At 42.8% G+C, this 15,237-nt stretch overlaps 1 protein-coding gene across 9 annotated transcripts in view; it reads right to left on the reverse strand.

Annotated features, from left to right (window-relative positions):
- The window catches only part of LOC117091797 (paternally-expressed gene 3 protein), a 71,749-nt gene that overhangs the window by 35,606 nt on the left and 20,906 nt on the right, over positions 1–15,237 (reverse strand). For 5 of the 9 annotated variants that reach the window (XM_033224587.1, XM_033224586.1, XM_033224588.1 and 2 more), the window contains one exon: positions 7,702–15,164. The exons of the other annotated variants lie outside the window; for them this stretch is intronic. In XM_033224587.1, the coding sequence (XP_033080478.1) occupies positions 11,254–15,164 (3,911 nt within the window). In that variant the 3' untranslated portion in view covers positions 7,702–11,253. Of the gene's footprint in view, positions 1–7,701; positions 15,165–15,237 lie in introns of those variants that run through there. 9 annotated transcript variants of the gene reach the window in all.

Here is a 15,237-nt window from a genome sequence, read left to right on the forward strand (position 1 = left end):
CCACTGGCCACAGACTCCCAGCCCCTCTTCACTTTCAAATGGCAGGATCCTCAGACAGGCAGGAAACAGCAACTAACATTGATTATGTTGACCCAGGTGTTCAAAAACTCCCCCAAAATATCTGGAGAGTCCCTAGCCATGAAGCTGGAGGATCTGATGGCAGACTGTGATCAAGCATTCAAAAAGCTGAAAACCCAGCTCATGAGGGACCCAGAATTAGCCCTACCTGACTTAAGCAAACCTTTCCATGTTTATGTTCATGAGAGGGGAAGAATTGCCCTAGGACTACACATTTAAAGATTGGACCCACTGACCTGGGTGATGATCTACTTTTCCAAGCAGCTGAACTCAGTTGCTAAAGGATGGCCACCTTGCCTTTGGTTGGGGATGGTCATGTCCATCCTTCCAAAAGAGACCCAAAAGTTAACTGTCTGGACTCCCCACTATACCCAGACCCTCCTAAAAGAAAGGGGGCAGAAGGACTGTCCCAAGGCAGGGCTCTCCATTTACAGGTCATGCTTATCGATGACCCCCACATAACTTTGAAGGTGTGTAACAGCTTGAAGCCTGCCACCCTCCTTCCATCTGAAGATGGCTACCTATCTCACAACTGCTTAGGGGTGATGCTGAAGTGTACTCCAGTAGCCCAGACCTTAAAATTGAGCCTACTGAAAATGTGGAAGTCAAATGGTTCACTGGTAGGAGCAGCAATCTGCAAGAGGTACAGAGGAGGGGAGGATGTGCTATGTTCTCTCCCACTGAAGTTATACAAGCCAGTGCTTTCTCACCAGGATGCTCTTCACAGAAAGCAGAGCTTGTTGCTCTAACCCAGGCATTAGAGTTGGGTGAAGGGAAGGTCCTCACCATATACATTGATTCCAGGCACGTGTATTTCATTTTACACCCACGTGGGGTTATTTGGAAGGAAAGGGACAGGTTAAACTCATAATAAACAGGTATTGCCATCATTTTAAGATTATTGGAAGCTGGAAGAAAACCAGCCTACATGGCAATAGTCCGTTGCCGCAGTCACCAGAAATGGGACGTTGAGGTAATTAAAGAAAATAATAAATCCAACCTAGCGTCAAAACAGGCAGCTTTAGGGAAGGTCACATTTCAAATGCCACTTTTGCCTTTCTTCTTGGGTCCTGCTCTTTTAACCCCTGTTTTCTCTCAAAAGGAATGGAAAAAGGCCACCAAACGGGCTTATACCAAGAATCCTGACCATCCAAGATGGCTAATAAACCGTCGTGGACAATTTCTTTTCCTAAAAACAGTTGCACTGCAGGCCATTAAAAAACTTTACTCTAACACCCACTTTGGTGAGAAAAATCCTTTATAACTGGTTTTGTGAAAGCATGACTGTCCCAAACTTCAGGGAGTCAATCAAAAAGATGGTTGGGACTCATCCCACCTGCTATGTTAATAACCCCTGATACCCACCCCATGGGGGGATAGCGGGGGTGAGAGGAACTCAGAGAGGGCTCCTCAGCTGGTCCAGTTCCAAGGTAGATGTCCAGGGGAAGATGAGAAAGTTGATTTCATAGTTATGCCCAGAGCCTTGGGGAACTTTAAATACCTCCTGATCTTCACTGACACCTTTTCAGGGTGGGTAGAAACCTTTGCCACCTGCAGTGACCCTGCACATCGGGTGGCAAAGGTGCTATTAAAGAAAGTTGTCCCAAGATTTGGGCTGCCTCAGTCAATCCAACTGAGGGACCAGCATTCACATCTTCCATTACTGAAGCTACTTCTCAAAGCCTAGAAACAAGATGTCACCCACATACTACCTGGAAACCACAGTCTTCAGGTAAGCAATGAGTAGGTGTAGCAATTTCTATCAAGCCTATTATTCCTATCTAATGGTTGAGTATTTCCTTTTCTACATGGTTGATGTGCTATGATCTCATGTAAACCTCACAAGCTAGCCTCTGTTATTTCTCCATTTTACAGAAGAGGAAACTGAGACTACAAAGCTTCAGTAACTTGTCCCACTCAGTATGATTAGAAAGGGGCAGGCAGAGGGTTAGGATTAGAAGTGTGCATCTAACCTCCGAGGGTGGAAATTCCCAATCAGTTATGTTACAAACATTTATAAAATAGGCATGTCCCAAGAATGGTACAAGTAATGCACTCAAACCTTACAGTAACCCCGTAACGGGGGTACTAACATCAGTCCCATTTTACAGATGAGGAAACTGAGGCACAGAATAGTTAAGGAAATAACCCAAGATTCACAGCTTTTAGTGGCAGAGGCAATATTTGTGACCAGGCAGTTAAACCCCAGAGTCTGGGCTTTCAGCTTCACCAGGCTGGCATTTTCAGCTGGGAGGCATCAAAGTGGACAGGAGGGTTGGGTCTCTGCTCTGTGCCCCTTCCTTTGCAGAACCATCCTTCCTCTGCTCCAGGGGTTTTCAGCCTTGGCTCTACTGACATTTAGGGTCGGTTCATTCTGTGTCCTGGGGGTGGGGGCGCTGTCGTGTGCATTATAGGGTATTGAGCAGCTTCCATCCATGAGATGCTGGTAACATCACCCCTTCAGTTATGACAACCAGAAATGTTTCCAGACATTGCCACATGTGCCCTGGAGGGCAAATCATTCAATCCCATTTGAGAACCACAGACTTACTCCACAATTTCATTGTTTCGTTTTAGGGAGAGTCTGGGACCTTCCACTGGGAAGGGCTAGGCATGCAACTCAGGCTGGGCCAATAAGAGTCCTACATTCCCCAGTTGTGGATTGGTTCAGCAGCAGACATGTGACCCATCATGGACCAATCGAAATATTCCCCAATCCTTCCTTATTTGCTTTATCTAAGTGTTTCCCACTGATTATTAGTTGCAAGGAGGGAAACCAGAAAGTATTCAGTGGGTAAATCAGGCAAACACCTTGACTAGGTGGATCAAAACTAGCATCACCAGTGATGGCACATGGATCTCTTGTAGGTTAAAATGTGAGGTCCTGAGAGGACACCGAATCATTTATGTGGTATTCCAGGAACGACTGCATAAACTGAACCTAATTCATAGGAAAATGGCTCCCCAAACCCCAAAGTGTGTCAGAGTGTGACTTAGAAGCCAAAGAAAGGCTGAGGAGGTTTTCCAGATTAAAGGAGGCTACTTTACAACTGCTAAACACAGGCCTGGTCCTAGCCCTAGAAAGAATCCTGTACTGGAGAAAAAAAGAATGTTTAAATGGAGGGTATTCAGCAAGTTGATAAAATTAGAATATTGACAGATTTGATAAAAGCATTGTGTCAGTGTTAAATGTGTAAAGGTTATAATAGCACCTCAGTATGTAAGAGAAAATAATTATTCTTAGGTGACAGACTGAAGTATTTAGAGGTGAGCTTTGTGATGTGGGAAATCTATGCTCAGTGGTTATAAAAATAATGTATTGGGTTTATATAGAATAATATGCAAATGACAAAACAAATAGGAGAAATGTTACCAAATCAGTGAAGATGGGTGATCTTTTTACTATTCTTGCAACGTTCCCATGAGCTTTAAATTATTTCCCAATATTTGTTTTATTTCATTCCTGTAATGAAGAGTCCCCAATTAATACATGCTTAAATATGACAGATGTTTCTCATGTAAAAGCCTGGATAAGTAGTCAAGAATCATCAGACACAAGCTTTTATCTCATTACTCTGACATCTTCAATATATGGCTTCCATCTTTTGATCCAAGATGGCTGCTCCAGTTCCTACCATCGTATCTACATTCCAGCTTGTGGGGAACGGGGAGAAAAAGAGTAGAAGGCTGGCTGTGACCTGGAAATGACACACACCTTTACTGTGCTCATCTCATGGACCAAACATTACTCACATGCCTACATCTAGCTGCAAGGGAAGCTGAGAAAATATTTACTTCTTCTAAATAGCCACATAACCAGTCAACATTTAGTAAGAGCAGGAGAATGCATATTGGGAGATACATTGCTACTGCCTTCCTCCCCATACATACTTCTGTGGTCTGAATGTTTGTGTCCCCACAAAACTCGTATGTTGATATTCAAACCCCAATCCAATAGTATTAAGAGGTGGGCCCTTTAAGGGGAGATTAGGTCATGAGGGCTAAGCCCTCATGAATGAGATTAGTGCCCTTATAAAAGATATGCAAGGGAGCTACCTAGCCTCTTTTGCCATGTGAGGATGCAGCAAGAAGTCATCATCTTTGAAGCAGAAAGCAAGCCCTCATCAGACTTCATATTTGCTGGCACCTTGATCTTGGACTTCCCAGCCTCCAGAACTGTAAGCAATAAATTTCTATTGTTTATAAATTCCCCAGTCTAAGATATTTTGTTATGGCAGCCCAAATATACACATATTCTTGGTTCCATGAGGGTAGGGACCATGTCTGATTTGTCACCCACAGAATCTCAAATGCCCCAAACAGTACCTGACACTTACAAATGGCCCATCGATTATTGAGTGAATGAAGGTGGCTTGAGACTTCTGAGTCAGAGAAATTTTTGGTTTTTTTTTTTGAGACTGAGTCTTGCTCTGTTGCCCAGGCTGGAGTGCAGTGGCTGGATCTCAGCTCACTGCAAGCTCCGCCTCCCGGGTTTACGCCATTCTCCTGCCTCAGCCTCCCGAGTAGCTGGGACTACAGGCGCCCGCCACCTGGCCCGGCTAGTTTTTTGTATTTTTTAGTAGAGACGGGGTTTCACCAGGTTAGCCAGGATGGTCTCGATCTCCTGACCTCGTGATCCGCCCGTCTCGGCCTCCCAAAGTGCTGGGATTACAGGCTTGAGCCACTGCGCCCGGCCCAGAGTCAGAGAAATTTTAAGAAGACTTTGCATGGAGATGAGACCTCATGGTTCTTGAATAAAGGCAAAATACGGTTATAAACCAAAATGAAAGTTGACTTCTCTCACAGTGATCCCTGAAGACTAATTCAGGATGACAGGCAAATGACCAACATATTTCTTTATGTGCTTCCTCATGATGGGATGAGGGAAAAAAGAGAATAAAGAACTTAAATCAGAATTTTTTGAGAAAGTGAGTTCACATTTGTATCATGTTATGATTATACAGATAGAAACTTTCCATCTGTTCAGCTGTGATAGAACAGATTCCCTTGAGAAGAAGTATTCTTGAGTATGGAATGGTCATCAATATCTCTGACAGGGCAACAACAACAACAAACATGTCTAGGCCAGGCACGGTGGCTCATGCCTGTAATCCCAGGATTTTGGGAGACCAGGGCAAGAGGGTCACTTGAGCCCTGGGAACCATATTGAGCTCCTGTCTCTACAAAAAATTAAAAAATCAGCTGGGTGTGGTGGCATCTGCCTGTGGATCCCAGCTGCACAGGAAGGTGAGGCCAGAGGATCACTCAAGCCCAGGAGGTCAAGGCTGCAGTAAGCTGTGTTTGTGCCACTGCACTTCAGGCTGGGAAACAGAGACCCTGTCTCAAGAAATAAATAAGAAAGAATTAAAATTAAAAAGAAACCACGTCTGTGCTAGAATTCTCTGCTTGCAAGCAACATAAATTCATTCAGGTTAATTTAAGGGGGAAACTGAATCTTATTGGAATAATATTGTGTAGTTTAAAATAGTGAGTAAAGAGTTAACAATCAGTCCTTCTAGTAGGACAGCAATCAGAGAAGACTCGTTAATCTCATTAGGGGGAAATAATAGACTGTCTCTTCTCAGTGTGGCCATAAGAATGACTGGGCTTTGAACACCTTCAATCCATGTATTGCTCTGCTGAAGCTTCAAATTCTTGGGTAAGGAAGTCTGATTGGTCTACCCCAAACCCCATAATTATCCCCTTGCTGGCAAGAGGGAGGGGCAGAGATGGTGATCAGAAGGAATGGGGTCAGGATAGCTCACCAAAACCATGCAGTGTGCTGTTATTTAGTGGATGCTGGACATACAGAAGAGCTATCCTGGACAATTCACCCTTTGGCTTTGTGGAAGAAACCATGCAATTATCCTGGTGAACCTTCTTGAACTACTTTGGTTCGAGAGTAGTCTCTCCAGATTTTTTCTGTACTCCTTGCTGCTGTATATGGTCTGTAAGTGGTACGAGGCATGCAGTAAGTCGGCAGACATTCGTGAGAGGCTGGCGGGCAGGAAAAGAAAAATCTAAGCCCAGGATGAATCTCTATTCCATGAGGCTAGAAAACTGCCCTCTCTGTGGTTAAAAGGGACTGGTATGATCAATCTGCTGTCTGGCTGGTTGGGGAGATAGGGTACCAGTCCCGGCTTCTCACTCCTGCCTTTCTAGGGGAGAAGTGACTTAAACTCGAGAGCTGGCTAGCCTGCAGACAGCATATGTTCATTGCTCTTCACCCTGCAATGTTCTGATCCCCAACAATTAGTGTTTAGATTCAACATCCATTAATCCTTGAGAGGTTTGTCAAAAAGTGGATAAACCATGTAAAAGAAACCCAAGGGCAGGCAGTTCAGCCAGACTCCACAAGGCACTGGGGTGGGTGAGGCACCAGGATTCCCTTTGGCTTTATGGCCTATTTCCTTCTAGGTCTGTTTGTTCATGAGTATACCCAGTCCCAACCCATATGACCACCTAGGTAGCCCTCATTCTGAGTCTGACTGGACACCAGGAACCTATGGGCATCAATCAACTGACACGAGGGAGAGGTCAAGTCTAACAGAATAAGCATAGTAGTAGGGAAGTTAGTTACTCCTTCAACTTGGGTGTGGGGTGGAGGAAGGAATTGCCCAAGAGTGTAAGGATTGGTCAAACAACCCCTAATGACACCCACTTCATTCCCGTCCTTTACAGCCTTTTGTAACGCATTATTTAGGGAATCCATCCTTAAAAAGTCCCGACCCTCCCACCCTGACCTATGCTGATGACCCCTTGTCACAGAATCACCATGGAAGCTGTGACCAAAATAGTCAGATGCCACAAGAGATAAAGTTCTAAGAACATGAAAGAATGCAGGACTCTGTCAAACCCTAGTTAGAATTAGTGGCAAGTACATTTTTGTATCTTAAGAGCATAATCCAATCATGTGATATGAACGACATGAAATACACAATCATCTCCTCCGACTTATGGAATCAGGGACACAGCAGTCGCAAATTGGGTATGGTGCTACCCACTGTGGTCGCCAACTGGGTTCCAGTTAGCAAGTTGGCTGAAAAGCTCTGAAGACTATAGAATCACAGGCATGTTTAAAAATTACTATCAGGGATGACAACCTGCTGAATTGCATGGGATGTTTCTGGTGGGGAAGTCAGGTTAAAGTATGGTTAATGAACTTGGGGGAAAAACGGTACGGAGATGACCCACTCAGGATAATTACCTTTTAACCTCAGGCAAGAGTCAGGAATAAACACCTGAGATTATATAACATAGTATTAATACTTTTATGTTAAGGGTTTATTATTTTCTGTGATTTTTTTATGTTTGAGACAATCTCACATTTCCAATTAAAAATGCCCACTCAAGTAACTAAGATGTACTTGTGCTCATTATCAAGTTTAAAAACATTGTTGGAACGTATGTTTTAGTTTCATAAGGGCAGTTACAAATGTGACATCAGAGAGTATTTTAAAATCCCTTAGAAGTAATCGTTGAAATAGGTAATACTTAAAAATAGAGTAAGATTTGCAAACCAAAACTTTTAGGCTTAAGGAGGGAATAAGTTTTTGGATTTATAACTCTAACAAAAGAACATATTTAACAACCCCAAACACAAAACAGACAAAAGAGACTGGGAAATATTTATTTTTAACTTTATTTTTATTGTTGACACTATTACAGATAGATAGAACGACCACAACCATATTAACAAACCAAAAACCTGTGCACAGAAACAAGATGAAGAAAATATATCAAGATGTTAACCACAGTCTTTGGATGGTGAAAACATGGGTGAGTTTCTCTTCTACATTTCTGTAACTTTGAAGTTTCTATAATGAACACATATTTCATATATAATGGAAATATATGTAATAAAGGCGGACTACCAAAACACTAGAATGATGAAGACCTTTCAAGGAAACCGAGACAAAATAACCATAATCCCACAACAACCACACAACTATTTCTTGTTTTCCATCTTTCTTCCCATCTTTGACACTTATGCATACTTATCATTAACACCCTAATAATCACAGACTAGTGCACAGATCAAGATGTTAACAGTAATTGTTGGGTGTTGGGAATATGAGTGAATTTTCTTTACTGAATTTCCAAAGTTTTCTATGAGTATGTATTATATTTGTAATGGAAAAATACATACATAAAATTTATTACCAAAACACCAAAGATTATTTAAGGAATTGAGACAAAATATTTAACCAAATTCCCACAACAACAACACTATTTTAGCTATTTTCCACATCTTTTCATTTCAGACTTTATGCACACATATTTAACAATTTATAATCACAAACTTGTGCACTGAAACAAGATGGAGGAAATAGATCAAGATGTTAGCAGTAGTTGTTGGGTGTTGGGAATATAGGTAATTTTAAAAAATAATTTACTGTATTTTCTAATTTTTCCTCTGGGTATGTATTATGCACACAATGGAGACATACATAATACACTGTTATCAGGACATTATTATAGGGAACATTTGAAAAACTTAAGGTGAAAGTATTTAACCATAATTCCACAAAGGTAACGTAACAGCTATTTTGAATATACATTTTGACACAGTTATAATCATAAACCTGTGCACAGAAACAAGAATAAACAAGATAGAAGAGACTATATCTATCTTTGGATGGTGGGAATATGATTTTTTTTTCCTCCACTTTTCTGTAATTTCCAATTGTGTGATAATGAGTTCAAATTATATTCACAATGAAAATGTGATCATAAACTTTTTAGTAACACTACCATAAAGAACATTCAAGAAATTTAAGAAAATAATGCTCAACTATAAGCCTACAACACCACCACAACAGCTTTTGACTATAAGCATATATTTTTAAACAGTTATAACTGCAGTATAAATATACTTTCATGTCCTGCTTTCTCCGCTTAATATTCTGTAAATATATTTCCACGTTGCTGCATAACTCGTGATTATCATTTTTAAACAGCTGCATTAAGTGTCCACAGATAGGTTTAAGCAATCACTCTCTTGTTTACCATGTGTTACTACCTTTTCACTAACTTAAGGTTGGAACGGACACCCTGACTTATGGCAAGGTGCTTTCTGAAAAGGGTCTACCACAGCCAACAATGTTAACACCAAGTAACGAACCCACAAAGTTCACCCCAACATCAACACTGATTCTCGTTTCAAGAGTCCTCTTCCCATGTAGTACACCTCACTGCCCCTCAGCTTTCCCGATGTCCGTTCCAACCTCAGGTCTTCCTATGCAGCCAGCTCTCACCTACACCATACCATCAAAGGCTCCTTTTCCAAACTGCTCAGGACACCCTACTCAATTCCTTCTCAGCAACCTGGCCTTCCACAGTTCTTGCCTCTGGTGTTTTCTTCTGTCTGTCTCCTCTCCCCTCCTAGATCTGGTGATATATTAGGACTCCCTTCTTTGGCTTACTCATTTCTGCTTCTTGCTCTCAGCTCTACAATCTTCCTAAACGTTGACACTCCCTGCATCTTGACATACTTCCAAGCCCTAATCCTGCAGATCCAGAAGAGTAAGATTCAGACACATTTCCCCCAGTGGGTATTTTAAGTTTGCTTGTTCAAATGATCTACACTTACATTTTGCAAATCTTTTTTTTTTAATTTTTTAAATTTTAATTTTTTTTTTTCCAGCCAACTCAAGGCCAAAAAAAAAAAAATCTCTTAATATAGTTATTATGCAAGGGGAGGGGAAGCAAAGGAGCACAGGTAGTCCACAGAATAGGACACAGGAAACCTCAAGCTGTGAGGTCAACTTGTGATTAAAAGGAATACTAAGATTAGATGAACGCGACACTCAGAAATACTCTAGGAGAGCTGAAAAAGAAGGAACAGATGTTAACAAAACAAATTAAGGCTGCTGGGGAACCTGAGTCCATGTTAAGCTTGGGTTGACTGTAAAGAAAGCAATTTTTTTTTTTTAAATGCAAGTTAGACATGGAGTTAGAGGGTCAAATAACGAAGATAATTAAGTTAGCAATAGAAAGATCTAAGGATACTAGCTCCTGGGCACCTAGGGTGCAAACTGACTTGTGGCAGCATAGGCTGGTGCTGCACAGGGGACCCAAGCCATGTTGCTACTTGTCACTTAAGGCAGGAAGCGCACAAAGGAAGTGATGAAAGGTCATTAGCCTGCATCATTATTTACAGCATGAGAGCCTCTCCTACGGTTCTCAACCTTCATTAGGCACTACTGTGATCTAGTGATGGTTGTAACCCATTCTTTAAAGGCAAAGATGTAAGATTTACAGGGAAAAGCTTCGGGTTTTATCAATTCACTATCATCAAACACATACTGAGTTGGTTTAAAAAAAAAAAATCCAGAAAACAAACTTGTAATATTTTTGCATGACAACCACTTCAACAAACATAACAATGTGGGAACCAATCAATTTGGGTCACAAAAAGTCAATCCGTATATTGTAAAGCCTTACACAGTATTAGGTTCCAAAGTGTTGGTGCAGATGAAATGGCTGCAGAAAGAAGCTAAAGTACTTCTCTTTTCAAACAGCAAAGAGTAAAAGACATGTTATCTATCATGCCCACACCTTCACAAGACTGTTCAAGGGTAAGAAACAAAACAATTACTCAAAAAAGATACTGACAGGGTTCAAATAATGCACAATAAATCTTTCTTGGGATCTAAGACACTTACAAATATATTCAAATTTGTTGCTCTCTTCCTCCTCCAAAAAAAAAAAAAAAAAAAATTCAGAGTACCAGGTAAGGTACCTCTGTAAACTGTAACTGTATATATCATATTAAATCCAAATATATGTGATCACTGTTCTGCCATAATTTGCTATTTTATATACACCTCGGGAAACACTATATATACATTACACAAGTGTCATTCACAGTTGGTCTGGGCAACCTTTGTAGTATGGAATACTCATAGGGTTTTCTCAATCTGATTACTTAGAAAGGTAAGATGTGTGCTGTGGCTTTCCCACATGCAGACACTGACATCTGAAGGGGAAAGCTTAAGACTGGAATCTCCACATTCATTCTCTTTTCAATATGAGTTTGGAGATGTTAAGTCAGGTGTGTAACACACTAAGGTTAAGTCTCCTACTGACATTATCATGGATTGGTTTGAATTCTTTGTGGTTTGGTAAGGGTCAAGTCCTAGGTGAAGGTTTTCTAACCTTTACCCCATGCCCTCAGCCAGTGTGGGTATTCTGGTGTCTGGCCAGGGACAGGCGGTCACTGAAGAGCTGTCCACAGACGTCACATTTGAAGTACTTCTCATCAGCTTGATTGGCACCACCTGTGCTGGTGCTGGCACGTTCGATGTAGCCTGAGCACTCCCCAAAGGCATTTGCAGGCTCAAATATGATCATGCTGGCATGAGTTTTCAGGTGCTCGCCGAATGCTGTGCTGGAAGTGAAGGTTTCTGTGCATTCATGGCAATCATAGTATTGTTCTTCCACCTGAATCTCTTGATCTTCAGCTTCTTCTGGGTCTTCAATTCCCACACCGTCAGGCTCGTCGGCATCTCCCTCTGGCTCTTCAGCTTTTCCCTCTGGTTCTTCAGCTCTTTCTTCTGGGTCTTCAATCCCTGCACCATCCGGCTCATCGGCATCCCCATTTGGCTGCTCAGCCTCTCCATTGGGCTGTTCAGCCTCTCCATTGGGCTCTGCAGCCTCTCCATCTGGCCCTTCAGCCTCTCCATTTGGCTCAGCCGCCTCCACCTCTGGCTCAGCAGCCTCCACTTCTGGCTCGGCAGCCTCCACTTCTGGCTCAGCAGCCTCTACATTTGACCCCTGAATCCTCAGAACTACTTGTGGAACATGGACATTGGCTTCAACTTCCTGGGCTGCTGCTGCTGCAGCTGCTGCTTCATCATCATCATCATCTTCTTCCTCCAGATGAAGCTCCTTATGTTTAGTGAGGACTGTGCTATGAATAAAGGACTTGCCACAATCCTTGCATTCATAGAATGGTATAGCTCCTTTGAGGGGCTCAGTAAGAAATGAGGTGTGAGTATAGGAGGACCCATACTCATAAGGCTCATTCTTATGAACAGTTACATGATCTGCAAGTTCTGCTGGGTTGACGAAAGATTCTCCACAGACTGCACATTCAAAGAGTCTCTCTTCGGTCTGACTTCTCTGAAACTCAGTGAGGGCTAAGCCTGGAATGATAGCTTCCTCAGCCATCTGGCTCTGCTCCAGTAAATCATCTTCCCTGTGAAGTCTCATATGCTCATTAAGGGCAGAGCTATGAATGAAGCCTTGTCCACACAAAAGGCATCGAATGGCCGACCCAGCAAGAGCAGGATTCCTCTCTGCGGCACGATTCCTCCGTGGCTTCATGGGCAAGAGGGCAATAAAACCATCATCACACCCCTTCATGGAATACAACTGGTCTTGTTCATGGATTCTCTGATGCTCGAAAAGGAATGAGCTATGAATAAAAGATTCCCCACACTTTGGACATTCATACAGCTGCTCTCCAGTGTAATCTCTCTGATACTCGCTGATGGAATGGGTGTGAATTACAGAATGTGTGTACTCCCGACTGTCAACCAGGCACTTCCTGCTGTGGACTTTCTGATGGTCTGTGAGGTCTGTGAGATCCACAAAGCCCAGGCCACAGTCCTCACATTCATAGATTGTGTCATCAGGGTCATCCTTCTGCGGGTCTTCCATGTCTGAGCCTTGAATGACAGGGTCTTCAATTGTCCCCTTGCCATGGGTCTCCTCGCTGTAGGTCTCCTCGCCGTGGGTCTCCTCCCCACGGGTCTTCTCACCTTGAGACTCCTCGCCATGAGACTTCTCTTGGTCATAGATTTTCTGGTGTGTGTTCAGGTCTTTGCTGGTAGCAAAAAATTGTCTGAATTCCTTAAATTTGTTCCACGCTTGCTCTTTAGCATACTGCTCTTGGGCATAACTTGTTTGAGGGTCAGTAGGGGACAGGCTGCGAATGACAGACCATTCGTAGTTTCTGCTTCCAGAGGGCTTCTCTCTATCATGAATCTTCTGGTGCTCAGTGAGGTCAGAGATATGCGCAAAGCACTCCCCACACTCCTGACATTCATAGAGCATCCCTCGAGGGCGAAATGTTTGTTCACCAAAAGGTAGAGAGTGAATTACAGAGGTCTCATTGCTCCTATGCTCAATGTATTTCTTTTTAGCACGAGCCTTCTGGTATTCACGGACATTTGAGCTGGGAACAGAGAATTCACCATCCTTCTTAAATTCACCAGATCCCTCTCCAGGAACACTTTTCTGAGGTCTGGCATGGGATACACTCTGTATGACAGAGTCTTCATAGTTGTAATTCTTACTGCCCCCTTCACAAGGGTTCTCTCTGGCAGGAATCTTCTGTCGCTTATCATTAAGGTCTGAGACATAAATGGAGAATTCTCCCTTCTCATTAGATTCCACCAATTCATTTCCACTGTGACTTCTTGGAGGTTTGGAAGTCACTAAGCTATGGATAACAGACCTACTGTATTCCCTTCCTTCAGAGGTGATCCCTCCAGCATGAACTCTCTGATGGTTGATAGCATCGAAGCTCTGAATGGCAGACTCTGCTGTTACTTTCGGTTTACTGGGCCCCGCTACACTGTGACTTTTCTGAGCTTCCACAGAGGCTAAGCTATGAATAACAGACCTCTCATATGATTTCCCCTCATAGACATTTTCCTTAGTGGGAATCTTCTGGTTTTCATAGGGGTTAGAGCTAATGGTGAATGCCTTCTCGTCCTCATCACTTTCAGGAGGTCGTGTTATAGTATGACTCTTCTGAGATTCAGTGAAGGGTCCACTATGAATGACAGATTTCTCATACCCTCTGCCTTCAAAGAGGTTCTTTCGAGAGTGAATTTTCTGATGCTCACTGAGCTCTGAGCTTTGCATGAACGCATCCCGGCCATCTGTAAAGTCATAGAGCTTTTCCTTATTGTAAGTCTTCTGACGCCTTTTAAGGGACTGACCAGGAATAAAGGTTTCCTCACATACTTTACCCTTATTTTCAAATGGGTTCCCTCTAGTATGGATTTTCTGATGTTCTTTCAGGGATGAGCTATGAAGGAAAGTCTCCCCACACACCTTACATTCGTACATTTTCTCTTTACCATACATTTTCTGAAACTCATTAAGCATTGGGCTGGGCCTAAAGGTTTCCCCGCGCTCACGTTCACGTTCACGCTCATTATCTTTGTCATCCCCAAAGTGGACTTTCTGGTGCTCAATCAGGGCAGAACTATGAAGGAAGGTTTCCTTACACACCCTGCACTCATAGAATTTGTCTTTCCCATACATTTTCTGAAGCTCACTAAAGGTTGGGCTAGGCATGAAGGCCTCCTCACACTCCTGATTCTTACATTCCACAAGATATTCTCTAGCATGAATTTTCCGATGTTCAGCCAAGGCGGCACTCTTATTGAAGGTCTCTCCACAGTCCTTACATTCAAAACGTTTCCCTCCAACCTGACTTTTCTGAACTTCACTGACAGCCACACTGTGAATAAAGGACTCACCATACTCATAGAGGTTCTCTCTAGTATGCATGATCTGGTGCTCAACAAATTCTGAGATGACACTGAACGATCTCCCACACTCATCACATACATATGGCATTGCCCCAAAATCAATTGGCTGTGACTCGGTAAAGGATGGGGAGCTGAGGCTGCTCAGGTTGCTCATGCTCACGGCTTTTCTCACCTCACTACCACATTCAAAGGGCTTCTTCCTGGGACAGCCTTTTTGATCGTGAATTGAGCCCTTCCCATCCGTGTCAAAATGATAGCGCCTCTTTCTTTCCAGAACTCTCTTTCTGGAAACAAGGGTTGAATTAAACCTAAAGCCTCCCCTAAATGCATTCCCTTCATAAACCCTCTGCTGGATCACTGACTCCCTCTTGTGCAATGAAACGTCCTTCCAGTTAGCATCTGACATTCTGGGGAATCTCTGTGACTGGTCGCTTGACTCCCTTGCTCTTCCCGATTTGGAATTGCGCGACACATCCTTGATGAATTTTTCCATTATCACTCCATGGGAAGATTCATCTTCACAAATCCCCCGCCGGTGGGTTGATTTTTTGGCTTCAGGCATAGTTTTTAGACCTGGAAAGAAACCCTAAATGTAAATACTCCCTAGTCCCCATAGGAAGGACAGTAGGACTTGGAGGGGTGCACC

Source organism: Trachypithecus francoisi, unplaced genomic scaffold (genome assembly GCF_009764315.1).
Source record: "Trachypithecus francoisi isolate TF-2019V2 unplaced genomic scaffold, Tfra_2.0 Lachesis_group12, whole genome shotgun sequence".
In the NCBI taxonomy this organism is placed as follows: Eukaryota; Metazoa; Chordata; class Mammalia; order Primates; family Cercopithecidae; genus Trachypithecus; species Trachypithecus francoisi.